Source organism: Enhydra lutris, unplaced genomic scaffold, assembly GCF_002288905.1.
Source record: "Enhydra lutris kenyoni isolate GAN:26980312 unplaced genomic scaffold, ASM228890v2 scaffoldscaffold68, whole genome shotgun sequence".
Classification (NCBI taxonomy): domain Eukaryota; kingdom Metazoa; phylum Chordata; class Mammalia; order Carnivora; family Mustelidae; genus Enhydra; species Enhydra lutris.
The window spans coordinates 13,124,440-13,142,284 of NW_019154152.1; the positions used below are offsets into that span (position 1 = coordinate 13,124,440).

The 17,845-nt window shown below is 43.2% G+C and overlaps 1 protein-coding gene across 2 annotated transcripts in view; it reads right to left on the reverse strand.

The window, feature by feature from the left end:
• Positions 1 to 858: 858 nt before the first annotated feature.
• Positions 859 to 17,845, reverse strand: part of LOC111159455 (prolyl 4-hydroxylase subunit alpha 3) — a 39,059-nt gene continuing 22,072 nt past the window's right edge. The window contains exons 7-13 of one of the 2 annotated variants that reach the window (XM_022521944.1): positions 17,544 to 17,720; positions 13,167 to 13,231; positions 11,466 to 11,625; positions 7,221 to 7,283; positions 3,718 to 3,786; positions 2,211 to 2,300; positions 859 to 1,397 (exon numbers count right to left, since the gene is read on the reverse strand). In XM_022521944.1, coding sequence (XP_022377652.1) covers positions 1,068 to 1,397; positions 2,211 to 2,300; positions 3,718 to 3,786; positions 7,221 to 7,283; positions 11,466 to 11,625; positions 13,167 to 13,231; positions 17,544 to 17,720 — 954 coding nt within the window. In that variant the 3' untranslated portion in view covers positions 859 to 1,067. Of the gene's footprint in view, positions 1,398 to 2,210; positions 2,308 to 3,717; positions 3,787 to 7,220; positions 7,284 to 11,465; positions 11,626 to 13,166; positions 13,232 to 17,543; positions 17,721 to 17,845 lie in introns of both variants that reach the window. The other variant, XM_022521945.1, reaches the window with a different exon arrangement.

Here is a 17,845-nt window from a genome sequence, read left to right on the forward strand (position 1 = left end):
GCCTGGAGTGTGCTCATGTGCACAAGTGCTCAAACATTACAGTCACTTATCAATACAGCCTTAGCTCATGCGAGTCCTGCCGGGAAATGCTTCTCCTCATTAGACTCTACCTATAAAAATTCTACCAGTCCTCCAAAGTGTAGCTCAAAAGATGCCTTTTTATTCATTTATCCAAAAATATTTGCTGAATGCCTACTTATTTGAACCAGACCGCCTTCTGGGGATACCAAGAGGAAGAAGGAGTACAGAATCTAGTGCAGGCAGCCAGGCAAAGAAACAAATAATGAAATTCAATGCAATGGGGCTATTATAGAAGCATGGACAAAGTATAGTGGGTCCTTAAAGCACTCACCCTGCAGGGAGGACAACTGTCCACAAATGACTAGAGTAATTTCAACTTGAGAAATGTGTAATGAAGAAAATAAAATCAGGTAACATTAAAGAAAATGGCTGGCGGGTCGGATGATCAGGGAAGAGAGGTCTGAAGCGACATTGAGCCCAGAGTGGGATAATGAGAAGAGCTTGGGCATGGGGGGAATATAAGGGAGCAGCAAATGCAAAGACCTGAAAGGTGGGAATGATGCTGCTGGTGATGAGCACAGTGGCTGTAGGAACAGAAAGAATGTCATGTGTCTGGAATATAATGAGAGGGGAATGGTGAGAGGTGAGCCAAGTTGAAATTATAGCATAAATTAAAAAAAATACATTTTCACATATATATATATATAATATATATATATTACTCAATGTTATCATCTAAGAATATTCTTGGTTGTGAAAAATGATTTGTAAATGTTTTTAATGGCTGTATTTAAAAATCATCATATAAAAAAAGAAAGTTTCATTCTGCTTGAAAAAAAATCCTATGAGGTACACTCCTACAGAGAAAGTCCCGGCTCAGTCTTCAAGAGAATTCAGTGGGGAGAAGGGCAGAAAGCCATGGGAGTTAGGCTAGCCCCCTCCTGCAGGTGTCCTCATTGCCACTTCTGGGCTGCTGTGGTCAAGGCTCAAAGTGGCAAAAACTCCATTGATCAAACCCCAGGGACTGTTGCTATATTCCGTTTCCATCATAGAGTGTCTGAGCCCCCAAAACTTCTCCCTCTGGCCTCAACCCCTTCTTTGTATTGCCCATCTACTCTGACTGATGGTTTGAGAAGAATTCTCAGATATTCCCTGGTACAGACCACTCCTTTTGTAAGAAACAAGCAATGCTGACAAGGTCTTCCTCCAGAAGATAGCTCTCCTTTCTCCTCTCCTAGGCTTGCCTTTGGCTTCCGGCTTTTCTGGAAAGTCCCAGGACTCCACCAGCTTCTCTCTGCCAACATTTTAGTCTTTAGGGCTTGAGCTGCAGGGTCTGCGGAATTCCTGTCCATACTCATGTATCCACTTGTTGGCCACTGGGAGAGAATGGGGAAGAAGAAGAGAACAGGCTCAACAGAGCAGACAACAAGCAGCAATGCTCACTCACAGGGTCAGGAAAGGGTCACTTAACATTCTGCACCCTGGGCAACTCACTTGCCTCACGCTAGTCCCAACCCTGCAACAGTTTACAAGATGGTGCTTCTAGCAAAGAGAAATAGCAAAGGGGATATTGTCCCCTAGAAAAAATCTCTGACAGGTCCTGTCTCCTACAGACTAATTTTCAAAACTTGGGTACTAAGGTCACTCACTCTTCATTCTACATATGCAGCTCCTAAAAGTCTACCCTCCCCCTGGTGCAATGAGAAAAAAGCAGTGGCTTCTGTTGGCAATGTCCATCTCAGCATGAGAGTCTGTGATCAACTTCTTTTTCTGTCTTAAGAACTAAGTGCTTTTGGACACATATATGACATAAATACATCTGCTGGTTATTTATCTATATCTCTTCTTTGTTTAATCAGCTCCTCATGGGGAGGCACTAAATGGGACACATAGTGGCTTGATGGTTCTCTCCCTGGGTTAGAGGGCTGGAGCGCAAGACCATTTTCCTCCTCAGCTGTGCTCAGAAATCAAGGCCTATCTGATCAGGTCAATAAACTTTCACTGACACCTGCTCTGTGAGAGCTTCCCATTCTGTGGGGGGCAACTAAGCCAAATTTGATCATCTCAATATTAAGTAGCACGTAATGAAGCTTCTGGAATGACAAGGCTATGCTATTTTCCATCCATCTTCTATTTGACTTTACTCTGAACCCCTCCCCCATTCTCATGCCCAGAAAAGCAGGCCTTACCCCACTTATCTCCCACCAGGACAGGACAACCAGCATGAAGTGTGTCACCATCCCCTTCACCACTCCTATGCAGATTCCACCAAAACAGTGCTGCATTCTGAAAACAAAAGAGCCCACCCCAGAGAGGGTCAGCCCAGAATTTTAGTCCTTCAGAAGTACATGACTATGACTAAAGACAAATGCATGCATTTCATTAAATGAGAAAGCTATCCATGCAGATTGGGGGCAAAGCATGCATAACATGGCACAAAATGGCATAAGTTGCCATTCTCCCATGAGTGCATCATTTATTGAGGGCCTACTCTGCTCCAGGCCCTAAGGATACAAAGACAAATCATATCCACTTCTGTTCTCAGGGGCCCACAGTCTTCTAGGAAGATAGATATAAAAACAGAGCAGGATAGGACAGTGTGGCAAGTGGCAGGAGAAAGGTGAACACATGATGTCATTGGATCCCAGAGGAGAGGCCCTCAGCAAAAACCGCAAAGTGGAATAAACTATTCCTTATACAATTAAGAACTTAATTCAGGTGCTTAAGCATCCTCAGGCACTTACTAATACCCCCAGGAAGCAGGCTTTATCATACTCCCCACTTTACCAGCAAGGAAGTTGAGGCTTCGGGGCTTTAAGTAATGCAGCTAAGAAGGCGCAAAGTCAAAACTCAAACCCAGGTGTTTTGACAAATCCTGTATGTCCTTTTTCTCCCTGTGCACGGCTTCCCCTGCCCCCGCACCAACAACTGCTACAAACTTAGTTTAACCTTGGCCACTAGAAGCAGTCAAAGCCCAAGGTAAGGAAGAGCCTTCCAGGAGGCACTGATAGCTTCTGCATTCCCAAGTCTAAATCCCCTGAGAATTCCTAGATTCCCTGCATTTACTTAGGCAATGCTTATGATGTGCCCAGCCCTGTGCTAAGTGCTTCATAGGCACAGTTTCATTTCTATATCTTCATTTCATTCCTGAATTAGGTAAAGGCTTTGAGAGAGCTTGATGGGTCTCAAACTGGGGGGAAATGAAACCTCTTTATCACACAGCCCTCCTCTGTGCCTCACATGATCTCACAGCTCTTACTGCAAGGAAGGAATGTTGTTACTGCCTGTTAACTTCTCTGTGAGCCCCTGGAGGACCAGGACCATGAGTTTTCCTCTCCTTCAGTGTTTTCAGACCTCAGTGTTTACTGAATGAATGCCTGAGGGGACCAGTTGTTCTAGAGGATCCAAGGGTCACTAAGAGAGTTCTTACCTTTGAGGAGTTCTATCATAATAGAGAAGGCAGACATGTAATCATCTCCTTGTAATATAAATAGTGATAAAATTTTAAAAATAGAAGCACAAGTAAAGTGTGGTCATCTAAACTGAGGAATTATCTTTGATTTTGAGAATCAGGTGGAAAATATCTTTGTATCCTTCCTCCCAGGAAGAAGCTTGCAAGCACAAACAGCACGGAAGCTCAGGTGTTAGTTCTGTACTCTTACTACAACCATATGCAGGGACCAGACCCCCACTCACCTTGACCACAGGCACGCTAAAGTTGGCATAGATGAAGGCAGTGGCTCCTCCAGCTTCCACAGAGCTCAGCTACAATGCCAAAGAGCCAGCATTGAAATAGTCCCTGACTATCCAACCCTGCCCTACTTGACATCTGATCTCATTTCTGCATTGAATCCTACCTGTGTTCCCCTATCTAGTTCCGGGAGAAATACTTGTTGAGAGATGATCACTCAATTTAGGAATTAAGGGAGCCTACTCCATGGCATCAGTGTTTGCCTGTAGGGCCACAAGAGGACAGCCTTTAGGAGCTCCCCCTTTCTTTATCCTTCCAGCTAATATCCTTATTGAGGGCTACAGTAGGGCAATTTGAAGTCTGAGACCCTCAGGAAGAAATCCAGTTTATATCACAACCCAAGACACACACACCCCCCTCAAGTAGAAGTTTCATAAGACATTCTTACTACACGAGATACCCTTTGTTATTTTCCATATTATTTTATTCTATTCTAGTTCAGATTTCTTAAACGCAGGCCACATCCACTAAATTAATGTCACAGCCCACTAATGGATCATGTCTGTGGCTTACAGAGCAATGTTTATATTACAATTAGTTTTCAAAGTTGGCCTTGTAGGAACCACGGATTGTAGCTTTGGCATGTTTCCCAGACCAGTCGTCCCACTCTAGGTAACCTCAGCTAAGGAGTTTCACCACTGGTACATTCTAGAATTTTAGATATGTTCTCTTAATATGAAGGTTTTTTTTCTGATTTTCAAAGAAATATATTAAAAAATATGGGAAAATACAAATATTGCTCATCATATCGAGAAAAAAGGCATTGTTGTAATCTATATACTAATAACGGCATTTATTCAGCACTGCCTATATGCTAGACATTCTACTAAGTCCTTAGAGGTATATTATCTTACTTATTCATCACGACAATACTTTAAGTTAGAATCATCACTGTTACAATTCACATTTTACAGAGAGGAAACTGAGTCTTAGGAGAGATTAAGTACTTAACAAAAGGTTACATCACTCTTCTGTGACTGAGCCCGATTTGAACCGAGCCAATGCTAACTAGAGTCCCTGCTCACAATCTTTATGCTGTACACTTTAACACTCAGGTTATTTCCAAATGTTCGCTATTATTAGTAACTCTTAGTGAGTAAAATCTTTTTTTTTTCCTTCATTTTACACTGTTCTCCTAAGAAAGAGTCTGGACCATCAGTATTACTGAGTCAAGAGTGTATACATACATTGAATACTTTTGATACATAATGTTATTTTCTCACCAGCAGTGCAGCATGACAGAGCCAGTCTTATCTCACCCTGTCTATCAGAACGTTTGTGGATCCCACCACATTCACGTGGTAGGAGTTAGGAGGTTGGCACTTGGTAGAGGAAGCGGAACTGACATGGTGATTCAGAACCTGGAAGTGGCAGTGGTGATTTTTTGCATTTCATGGCTTCCCCTGTAGTCCCTTGGGAAGGTTGATGAGAGCAACAGTTTGCTCCCTGTGTTCAGGTAACTAACGGGGCCGATTCCATTCTAACCACTGTTGTCAGCAACTATGGGTGTAAGCAAGATCCACAGGGGGAGCCTGCACTTTCCTGCATTCCTTTACCTGTGGTTTTGCAGTGTGGCAGGAAGGAATGACTTATGAAACAAATTAAAAAGAGAATCGGACCTGTGTGCTATGAAGCCCCTGGGCAGGATTGTGAGATCAGTGGAGTGGAAGTAAACCTTTCACTCTTTTGTACTGGCGCTGATCTTATCTCCAATTTGAACAAAAAATTACTAACTTGATTTTAGCTCAGTCCTCTGCCCATCTTATAGATTATTTTCTCCCTACAGTATTACTCTTAGATTCTCCAAAAACCTTAATGTTTGCCATTAGAAATGTTTGTAACGGTCTTTACCTCAATCTGAAGATGAAAGAACTGGGATAAACTAGCACTTCCTAGGCCTCTCGATGCCAATGGCCCTTTTAGGAGTCCTATACCTGCTGGTGGGATGCAATGATCAAAACCTAGTGGATAAAACTTTACAGGGTGATGTCCCTTTAAATTATCTCATCAGATTCTCATGACAACCCAATGAGGAGGTGCAGGACAAGAAAACAAGTTCAAAGAATTGAAGTGTTTTGTGCTGAAGCCACATATTAAGTGGCAGAACCAGAATTAGGCCAACTAACCCTAAGTATATTCCATTCCACTATCACAAATTCTTGTACTCAAATGTACACGCACACATGTGTGTATACTCACCTCCGTCCAAATACACACACTTGCATTTTGCCATTTAAAATTGCAGGGCTCTTGTCCATGCTACCCTTACCATAGTAACTGGACCTTGGTAACCAGGGAGCCAGTGGTAGGAGATATTAGGGAGGTAAAGAAAAGAAAGATACTGGCCCCTAGATGTCCTTTTCTTTGCTTGATACCAAAATTCTTCACTGCCTGTCACTTCCCATGCTGTCTTGAGTAATCAGACAGAGATGCAACCAGCTGCTGATATAGGACATGCCCCCTGCCTGGAGAGCTGACGTCCCTCTATGCCTGATCAGAACATCCAGAATGACCACCTGAGGCCAGATACCACTGGAAGTGGCAGCCTTCTGGTTCTGCAGGAAGTATAAAACCAAGTCACGGGAAGAACTACAATGGAATCACCAGCATTACAGACCATAAAGTGTGGCCTCTGGTTGTCCTTTCTTGGCTGCACTGTGGAGACAACACAGCACTGAGGAAGGAAGGAATGCTATTCCTATACTGAAAAAAGAGGGTAGGGGTGAGCTATTCTAATAAGCCTGAAAGCAGGACTTCTGGTGTTACATAGAGCCCGTCTATTAACATGTTTATCCCTTCAGTTAACAGTCACACATACACCTCTTGTAATTTAAGTGACAGACGACTGAAATTATGACTGGCCCATAAAGAATGAAGTAAACCTATGTGATCTGCGAGGAAGTGGGTAGGTGAGATAATAGCAACTAGGTTCAATTCCTAGGATCAGGTCAGAAATTAGGAGAGGAGGCCAGTTTATTTGTTAAGGGGGTATAGTGCAAATTTTATGGGGAGATAGGAGAGAGAATTTTCACTACACTAAGACAGCAACACTTACTGAATTTCTCTGTAGACATCCCTGTTTTCCCTCCTGTAATCTTAGCTCTCTCCTTTGTGCGACCTCAAAGAGAGAGAGACTCACATCCCCTTCCTGTGTTGGTCAGGCCCTAGGATCTCCAGGCCTCAGTGTAACCCTACTTCCCATCCTAATCACTGCCTATGACAAGGTCATATTTAAGTCTATGCACTGTAAGCTCTTTGAGAGCAGGAACTCTGACTTCTATTTATCTACTATAGTGCCTAATAAAAATGCTGTATGAAAGTCACAAATCTCAAGAGATTTTTGTGCTGTATTGGGTAAAATCAGTGTCTGCTATTGCTTTGAAAACTGTAAAATAAAAGCAGAATAATCATTAAATAAGAAGCCCTAGTCATCCAAAGCAAGACTCACATAGATCATAAATGTTGCAACTCGGTTCCCAGACTTCATTCTGTACAGGGGGCTGGTTGGTGACTGAGACAAAAGTAGAACATATCATTATTTTATGCAGATGGACCACAATGACAGTCAGGATTCCAACATAATACAGGGAGAAAATGGGGAGGTCACAGATGGGAGATAGCCTTGAGCCATACCCTTACTGGCAGGTGTTCACTTACCTTTTATTCTTTTACTAATTTATTAGGTACTCATTTAAGTGAATTGTATACAGTTGATCCTTGAATAAGATGGGTTTAAACTGTGCAGGTCCACTTTTATGCAGGTTTTTTTTCCAATGAGTACTGTAAATATGTTCTCCTTATGATTTTCTTAGTAACATTTTCTTTTATCTAGCTTACCTTATTGTAAGATTACCATAAGATTACCATATACAACATGTGTTAATCAACACATGTTTTTGTTATTGATAAGGCTTTTAGTCAACAGTAGACTATGAGTAGTTAAATTGGGGGGAGTCAAAAGTTATATATAAATTCTTGACTGTGCAAGGGGTTGGCTCATGTTGTTCAAGGGTCAACTATACCAATCAAACAGAATTGTTTGTCAGGGGCGCCTGGGTGGCTCACAGGGTTAAGCCTCTGCCTTCGGCTCAGGTCATGATCTCAGGGTCCTGGGATGGAGCCCCACATAGGGCTCTCTGCTCTGCGGGGAGTCTGCTTCCCCCTCTCTCTGCCTGCCTGCTTGTGATCTCTCACTCTCTCTCTGTCAAATAAATAAATAAAATCTTTAGGAAAAAAAAAAGAATTGTTTGTCAGTTGTGAAAGTACTATATAAGGTTAACTTCATGTTCAGTGAAATAAAGGAATTAGTAGATACAGTATTACAGATAATTATTCTATAGGAACATTAAGTTGTAAGACTGGAGTTCCCAATTATTTGATAAAGAGACACACTCTTCTGTCATAGAACAGTTTAACTGAGATATAATTTACATATAAAATTTACCCACTGTAAGAGTATTTTTTAGCGAGCGTTAGTAATTTTCAATAGTTGTGCAGCCCTCCCACAATCCAGTTTTAGAACACTTGCCTCAGCTTAAAAAGTTCCCCCATGTCAGTTCGTAGTCAGTCTTCATCCTACCCTCAACCCCACGTAATCACTGATGTCCTTTCTGTGTCTTGCCTTTTCTGAAATTTCATATTAACAGAATCATAAAAGCTGTAGTCTTTTTTTGTTTGGCTTCTTTCCCTTAGCATAGAGTTTTTATGGTTCATCCATATTGTTGGATGTATCAACAGTAGTTCATTCCTTTTTATTGCTGGGTAATATTCCATTCTATAGATATAGAAAAATTTGTTTATCCATTCATCTGTTGATGAGCACTTGGGTTGTTTATAATTCTTAACTATTACCAATAAATCTGTTATAAACATTCTTATACAAGTGTTTGTATGGACATATATTTCCTTTTCTCTCTCTCTCTCTCTTTTTTTTTTTATAAAGAGTTTATTTATTTATTTATTTGACAGACAAAGATCACAAGTAGGCAGAGAGGCAGGCAGAGAGTGAGAGGGAAGCAGGCAACCCACTGAGCAGAGAGCCCGATACGGGGCTCGATCCCAGGACCCTGAGATCATGACCTGAGCCAAGGGCAGAGGCTTAACCCACTGAGCCACCCAGGTGCCTCTATTTCCTTTTCCCTTGGGTAAAATACTTAGGAGTGGAATGACTGCATTATATGTAGGTGTATGTTAACTTTTTAAGAAACTGCCAAACTGGGGCACCTGGGTGGCTCAGTTGCTTACACTCTACCTTCAGCTCAGGTCTTGATCCCAGGTCCTGAGATGGAGCCCTGTTTTGTCAGGCTCCCTGCTCAGCAGGGAGTCTGCTTCTCCCTCTCCTTCTGGCCCTCCATCCTGCTCATGGTCTCTATCTCTCAAATAAATAAAATCTTAAAAAAAAAAAAAAAAACCTGTCAAACTATTTTTCAGAGTGCCTGTACCATTTCACATTCCCATCAGCAATGTATGATGTATGATGTATGATGTATCAGCAATGTATGAAATTCAAGTTCCTCCACATCTCCACCAACACTTGATATGATCTTTATTTTAGCCACTGTAATAGAAATGTGGTGCTATCTCATTGTGGTTTTAATTTCTATTTCCCTAATGACATTGAGCATATTTTCACATACTTATTAGCCATTCATTTATCTTATTTCATTATTCCAAATATTAACTCAAATAATCCCATTTTTTAAAATTGAGTCATGGGATGCCTAGCTGGCTCAGCTGATAAAGCACATAACTCTTGATCTCAGGTTTGTGAGTTCAAGCCCCACGTTGGTTGTAGAGCCCAGATAAATAGATAGATAGATAGATTAGGTAGATACATAAAAATTGAGTTGCCTTTTAAAAAAGATTTTATTTATTTATTTGAAGGAGAGAGAGACAGGGAGAGAGTATGGGGTTAGGGGCAGAGGGAGTGGAAGAAGCAGACACCCTGCTGAGCATGGAGCCTGACAAAGTAGAGCTCCATCCCAGGACCCTGAGATCATAACCTGAGCCAAAGGCAGACACTTAACCTGCTGAGCCACCCAGGCACCCCTGAATTGTCTTATTATTGAATTATAAGTTCTGTATATATTTTGGATACAAGTCCCTTATCAGATATAGGATTTGTAAATGTTTTCTTCTAGTTAGTGGCTTCTCTTTTCATTTCTTAATGGTGTTTTTGAAAGGGAACTGATTTTAGGGACACCTGGGTGACTCAGTTGGTTAGTGGCTGCCTTCTGCTCAGGTCATGATCCCAGGGTTCTGGGATCAAGTCCTGCATCAGACTCCTTGCTCAGCTTCTCCCTCTGCCTGCTGCTCCCCATGCTTGTGCACACGCGCTTTCTCTCTCTCTCTCTGAAAAAAAATAAAATAAAATCTTTTTTTTTTTAAAGATTTTATTTATTTATTTGACATAGAGAGAGAGATAGACAGTGAGAGAGGGAACACAAGCAGGGGGAGTGGGAGAGGGAGAAGCAGGCTTCCCGCTGAGCAGGGAGCTCAATATAGGGCTCGATCCCAGGACCCTGGGATCATGACCTGAGCAAAAGGCAGATGCTTAATGACTGAGGCACCCAGACTCCCCAAATAAATAAAATCTTTTAAAAAAGAAAAGAAAATGGGGGTGCCTGGATGGCTCAGTGGGTTAAAGCCTCTACCTTCAGCTCAGGTCATGATCTCAGGGTCCTGGGATCGAGCCCCGCATCGGGCTCTCTGCACGGTGGGGAGCCTGCTTCCCCCTGTCTCTCTGCCTGCCTCTCTGCCTACTTGTGATCTCTGTCTGTCAAATAAATAAATAAATCTTTAAAAAAATGATTTTAATTTTGATGAGGTCCAATTTATCACTTTTTATTCTTCTTTTGTGGATTATGCTTTGTTAACTTTTGCATATGGTATGAGGTAAGGGTCTAAAGTTGTTATTATTGTTATTTTGCAAGTAGATATCCAATTGTCCCAGCACCATTTGTTGAAAAGGTTATCTTTTCCTCACTGAATTTCCTTGGCACCTTTGTCAAAAATCAATCGACCATAAATGTGTGAATTTATTTCTGGACTTTGTTCTGTTCCACTGACCTATGTATCTATCCTTATAGCAATACCACATGGCCCTTATAGCAATACCACATTACTGTAGATCTATATTACATTTTGAAATCAAGTAGTATGTATCCTCCAACTTTGTTGCTTTTCAAAATTTTGGCTGTCCTGGGTCCTTTGCATTTCCATATACATTTTAGGATCAGCTTATTAATTTCTATAAAAATAAGACTGATAATTTTGATAAAGTTTGGGTTGAATCTACAGATCAATTTTGGGGAGACCTTTGAATCCTCAAAAATTATTTGCTAAGCACACATCAGCAAAGATGGGCTGTTGAGATGATGAGAAAAAGAAAGTGACTGGAAGAAGGACAATCTTCACTGGGAAGTCCCTGGGTGAAGTGAGACAGAAGACTCCATGAGAGGCCACATTCTTCTTCCCACTAGCAAATTTTAGAAAGGGGGGCTGGTGGCCCAAAAGGAAATGAGTCAGCAGCAATCAGCTTGAAACCAAGGTTTTCAGACCTTCTGGAACAAGAGCCTTTGTTCTAAGATTTCACTTGCTATTCCCTGAGAGCATTATAAGGGCTCTGCCTTAGAGAAATAAATAATACCCTGGCTCCCGACCACAGGAGATTGATCACTGACCCCATAGTTACCGTAGCATGGTCAAAGTGAGGTTCATAGTGACCGCCAATTCCATAATTCACCACCTGGAGATACTCTGCATAGGGAGGCTGGACATCAAGTCCCGTGAGGGCACCAATGCGATGGTCAAGGGTAACCAGCAGGGGGTCAACGGTGTCCTTCAGCCAGGCACTAAAACACACCACGGGTTGTAGCATCAATGATTTGATGCCAGAAATGACTATGTCTGTGAATGAATGAGTTGTATCAACTGCCGGAAAGAAGGATGGAAGGAAGGAAGAAAGGAAGGCAGGCAGGCTGAAGAAAGAGCATAAGCACAGACATGGAGGTATAACAATATTCAGTCTGTACAAGTGTGGGAGCATTTTGTCTATGAAAGAAGTAATAGGAGACAAGGCTGGAAAAGTACGTTCAGGACATAACGTAAAAAGCTGAGGATGCCATGGTCATAAAACTGGTCTTTGTGGGTAGTAGATAGTAAGTGAAGGTTCATGGGCAGGAAAGTGATTTGGTGACAAGTTCACTGGTGACCTCTGAAGACCAGTTCCAGTGAAGTTGTGAAGACAGAACCAAAATTCAAAGGGATACAGAGTGATGGCAGGGAAAAAAGAGGAGGCAGTGGGGGTCTCAGGTTCTTCACCTGGAAAGTAAAGAGAATAATACCATCTACTCCCTTAAAAGCAATGAATCTAGGGGAGCCTGGGTGGCTCAGTGGGTTAAAGCCTCTGCCTTCGGCTCAGGTCATGATCCCAGAGTCCTGGGATCGAGCCCCGCATCGGGCTCTCTGCTGAGTGGAGAGCCTGCTTCCCTTCCTCTCTCTCTGCCTGTCTCTCTGCTTAATTGTGATCTCTGTCCGTCAAATAAATAAGTAAATAATCTTAAAAAAAAAAAAAAGAAAAGAAAAGAAAAGAAAAAGCAATGAATCTAAGCAGAATCAGATTTTCTCTAGACCTTCATATATCTCCTAGTATACAAGGTCAATAAATGTACCAAACCAAAGAAGTTTAAGGTTAAGCCAAATGATTCTGAATCAAAGCTTTCATTATTCACTTCACTTCCCAGAAAACAAAACTATCCACTCATCCTCAGGTCTGGCCTCTCCCCAAAGATGCTGTTGTCACTGTCTCCCATGGCTCTGATGGGGACTCATCCTCTTACTGATCATAAGTCCTGTCTTTACAATACAAATCAAGGACTGCAGGGGGGTGGGGGCAGGAGCTGAGCGGAGAGAATAAAGCTGGGCTCTCACAGCTGAATCTGCCTCTAGAAGCCATCAGGTCCAGAGATTCCAGCCCCCCTTCTTGCCTGAATGTTGGCAAGTCATGCTTTGAATATGAGTCAGGAGGTGGGAATGGAACCTTATAAAGTCAAATTCCAAATGGGAATAGAACTGAATTCTCTGGAAAAGCAATCCTGGTGAGGAAAACATCTACACACCTAATTCTGGATCCCAGCATAGAAGCTTTGTCAAGTCTTTCCCTAAGGGCCTCCTCATTAAGTCCTCAGACCCTATAACAACCTGTGAAATAGCCTTGGGTGAGGGGAGTAGAAATTTCTTCCTCTCAACAAGAATGTGCAGACATAAACATGAACTATGGGTTCTCTAGCAGCATCTCCGAATGGCTGTTGCTGACCTTCAGTCAGCTGTGCCACAGGCCCAGGGCAGGCAGCAAGTATGACCAGAGTCCCTGTCATGGAAGGACCCCTCTTACCTTTTGCTGATGCGGTACTCCACTGGCAACTGCTTTTCCCCTGATGCCACCACAGATCTCTGTAGCTGAAGCGGAGGCCGTAAGAGAAAGTACAAGTTATGATGTGAAGGGAAGGGCTCCATTATTTCCACAGACATGCCCCCTCTTCAAAGTAAACCTAACAATCGCCAGTTCCTCCCTAATTTAAAATATTTTGCACATGCTACTAATTTAGTGATAGCTATTGATCTCAAAAACAAAAGCTAGTAAGTGACCAAAAAATCTGTCTTGAAAATAACCTTGCTTGCTGAACTAAAATAAAGTGGTATTTGAATCCCTTCTGCATCTGAGACTGAGTTCTGTCAGAACAGGGACTGCTTCTCACTCATCTTTGTATCCTAGTGGCACAGGGTCTGGCCTACGGTAAGCACTTAGTGTTTGTCATGTTAACTGAACACCTCCAACGAGGAAAAACTCTCCACCCTCAGGTGTAGCCCACTCCCCTGAACAATTCTGACAAAACCCTTCCTTACAAAGAATCAAAATCTGTTTTGCTGCAACCTCCCTGACTATGTGGGGGGAAAAAGTCCCAAAGAGGTTCAATGTAACCAATTTCACTAAATGTTTCTATTTTGTTCTGAATGTCTAGATATGAATTTTAAATTCTTTTTATATAAAGTGGCTTCTAACTGCAAAGGCACTGTACCAGGTACAGAAAGAGAAAGATTTACATAAGGATGTGTCTGCTTCTGCATCTGTCATCAAAATGTCAGCTCCAAGAGAGCAAGTCTTTTGTCAGTGCTATGTCCCTAGAGTCAAGAGAAGCCTGGCAGGGGCAGGTGCTCAATATTGGTGAACGGAGCAAATGAATGAATGATTGAACCAGAGTCCTGTGCTTAATGACCCAGCCCTGGAGCTTCACATGCCATCAGAGCAGAGCACGAGGCAATGAACTGCACAAGACACACACCCTTTCCCTTCTTGGGGGCGTCTATCATATTACTATTCCTGCTGCTAAACCAGGTAGACAAATTTGGAAAAGTCTCTTTGTTTCCTTGAACCTGTTTCCCCAGCTATAAAATGCAGCATGTGAACAACACCTTCTTGGGGGTTCCTTTCAGCCTATCCTCCTATGGTATCAGGATGCAGGGAATCAGTAGGCAACTGATAATGCCTCTGTCTAGTCCTTCACTCAGCATCCTCCCCTGAACCCCTCGCAGAGGAGAGAGGAGAGGTTCTTAGAGGAGTTGCTACCTTACATTCTTCTAGGGTAACATCAGTGGTTTAAAGAAAAATCTTAGGGAATCTCCATTCCATCCTCGTCCCCATTAAGACTTAACTCCTTTAACCCTTATTTATCGTACACCAGCAAGTCATTCACTTCTGGGGACAAATATCTACTGGTTGTTCTCTGTGCTGAGCACCATGCAGGGCACTGGAAACACAACATATGGAGTAGACATAAGTCATGTAATGGAGCCGTAATGGACAAGTCCAGGCCACTAAGAGAATATTAAGAAGGAACATCTCATCCCTTATGAGGGACAGGAAGGCTTCCCAGGATACCCAAAAGACAAATGGAATCAAACAGGTGAAAAGAGGCCAAGGGGAGAGTGATTTAGGCAGAGAGAAGAGTGTGCACAGAGGTTGAGGGAAGCATGCCCCGTTCATAGAGATCCAAGTGTTCAATGTGTCTGGGGCATCAAGTGCAAGGGCACAAGCTGTGGAGGGGCCAAAAGCAGCAGGTCAAGGAGTTTTATAACATTCAAGGGTTTAAAGCAAGGGCTTGATGTGGTCAGATGCAACCTTTTAAACAGTACTCTGGCTGCAATGGGCGTAATACAGGGCGAGGCATTTCAAGGACCGCCTATGATCCCTCCTAGATTATAATCTAGTTGAGGAGACAGGATGCTAACTCTTGAAATAGCTAGTGATACAAGACAACACAAAAATGGTACAATAAATTTAAAAAATTAAATACCAGACAACTTGTGACAAAAGCTTTGAGTTCAAAAAAGAGAGAGGTTATTATATGTGGCCCCAAGAAGTGCTCTGAAAAAAAATGTTCCTACTGAAAGAACCCACGAAAGTGGAGAGTGACGGGGCTAGTGGGCAAAGAGAGGCATGAGGCTTCCCTTGAGTCTTTAAGAATGGGTGGGATGTGGATAGAGGGAGAAGTGACAAGAGAGCAGTGTCTGGGATGGGAAGCATATGGAATAAATTCAAGCCTCAGGAGAGGAGGCTTCAGTGGCTTGGGTTGAATTTAGTTTCCATGCGGCAGCCCCACCCTCTGAGCCGAGGCTTATTCCCGGCAAAGCCCAAGACCAGACAGAGAGCAACGTCTCCACATCAGCATCTGGGCAGAGGGAGAGTGACAAAGTCTTTGCCTGCCAAATAGACGACCTGGCCCTGACGGACTGCGGGGTGGGCTGCCTGTCCTGCTACCATGACAACAGAGTTGTTCTAAGGAAAAAGTAGCTGCTGGCCAAATACTACCACTGGCTCACTGAGATGTCAAAGCTGTTGAAGATATTTTGTTCCAATTGACCAGTGGAGCTTAATGCTCTCAAAAATTGCACAAAGATTCCAGACCTCACTGGAGGGGCTCCTGGATGAGATGACTATTGCTACTCTTATCCCTCCAATCCATGTCTATTGTCAGAATCTTCCTTAAAATCAACAGGCCTGATCATGCCAATCTCCTGTTTAAACTGTCCAAGAGCTCCCCGCTGCCTCCGGGATAAAATCCAAGCTCCCCAGCACAGTACTTATGACACTTCCTGACTATGTCTCCCCATTTATCCTCATCTCCGATCACCTCCCGCCCCAACCCTTGCACGCTTGCGCCAGCAACCTGCACCCCGTTCTCTGAACGCATCTCATGTGGGGTCTTTGCACGTATTGTTTCGTCTTCCTCCCATACCCTTTGCCACCCTGTTACTCTGATGAATTTCACATCCACCGGGAAGCCTTCTGTTTTTCCCTCCCTTCCCATCTGCTCTTCACCCATCTGCCTTTCCCTCACAGGAAGGCTCACTTTTTGTTGCCGCCATAGCACGCACAGCTCCCTGCACACACCTCTACTAGGGCGCCTAGCACCGCGGACTGTAAATATCTGTTTTCCCCCATTATGCTGTGAGCTCCTACAGGAAAAGGGCCTACGTAGTATATCTCTGCGAATGTCCCGCACTCGGTACAGTGTCTGGTGCACAGCAGGCTCAGTTCTGTTGACAAGTGACCAAACGACCACTTGGATGAACAGGGCACCCTCAAGGGCATGATGACATAAGGAATTCTGAAACAGCCATCTAAAGAGGCAGCATGCTTACACTGATGAGGTCGGCGTGTTATTTTTCTAAATATCTGCCATCCTTCCTGGGCAGGGATTAAATGTCCTCTTCCCCTTGGCATCAAGGTTGGCACCGCAGCTCGAAGAGCCTTCCCTGTAGGAGCATTAGACACACTCTCCCTGTTGACTGCAGCGGTGGCCCCAAGCTTTGTCTCAACCAATGAGACAGGGCAGAGGCAGAAGCTTTAGGAGCCAGCTGGTAGTTTGCCATCTCTGTCTTTGTCTCCTGTCAGACTGGAGATGTCCCAAATATAGGCGGCTCTGTCAGGCTGGGTCTCCAAGTGAAGACCGTTCTGCCCCCCCAACTGCAGCCAGCTCAAGACAGACACATAGTGTAAGTAAGCAGCAAAACTTTGTTGTTGTTGTGTCTGAGATGTGGGGGCTATTTGTTACTGACCATAACTTAGCCTAAGGCGATACGAGAAGGCAGAATAACAGAGCAGCCATCAATGTACTAAGTTCCAGGGTTGGCTCCAGCTACCTGCCTGACCTTCATCAAGTCCCTTTCCCTCTCTGGGCCTCAGTTTCCTCTTTAACAAAATAATCTAGCTAAACTAGATAATCTTTCCTCTCTGAAATTCTGTAAATTTGCACTAGGATATCACTCCTTGTCCACCACTTCCCCCATTTAAAAAAAAAAATTTTCTACCCATTATGTGGAATGATTGACATTGGGGAGGAGGGGTCCTTTTGATCTTTTTTAGGTTATATTGACATATAATGATATGCACAGATCTCAAGTGTACCATTTGCTGAATTTTCACAAATGTACACAGCTATGTACTCCACATCCCTAACAAGATATTGAGAGCACATTTTCAACATCCCAGAAAATGCCCTTGTCCCTTTCCCCAGCCAATCCCCTCCCTCCAAAAGCAATGACTTCTGTGATTTTTTTTCACATTGATTTGTTTTATGGAAGGGCTGGCATTCTGAATTCCTGGACTGGTAAAGCATATAGTTGTTCAGGCTGACTGTTCTCACATTCCTGAACTCCAGGCATGTGATGACACAAAGCGAAGCTCTTGGCAGGCTTTGGGGTTACTCACCCACGGTTCTGCAAGCCCTCTAATCTTCTGAGCCTCCACGTCACTGATGAAGTCATGGTAGAGAACAACATAGGGCTCCAAGTGGATGACCTCCTTCCGGATGGGCTGGAGCAGCAGGTAGGGGCTTGAGTTTGTCTCATAGGAGCAGTAAAGGCTAGGGATCTGGTAGTGAATAGGCTGGAAGGAAAAACTAGAGTCAGTATAAGAGATGAAGGGTTTAGGAGAAGAAGCCAATGTAGGGAACTATGGCATAAAAAAAACTGGTATGTGGGAGATTGAGAATGTGGTCACTCTGATGCTGT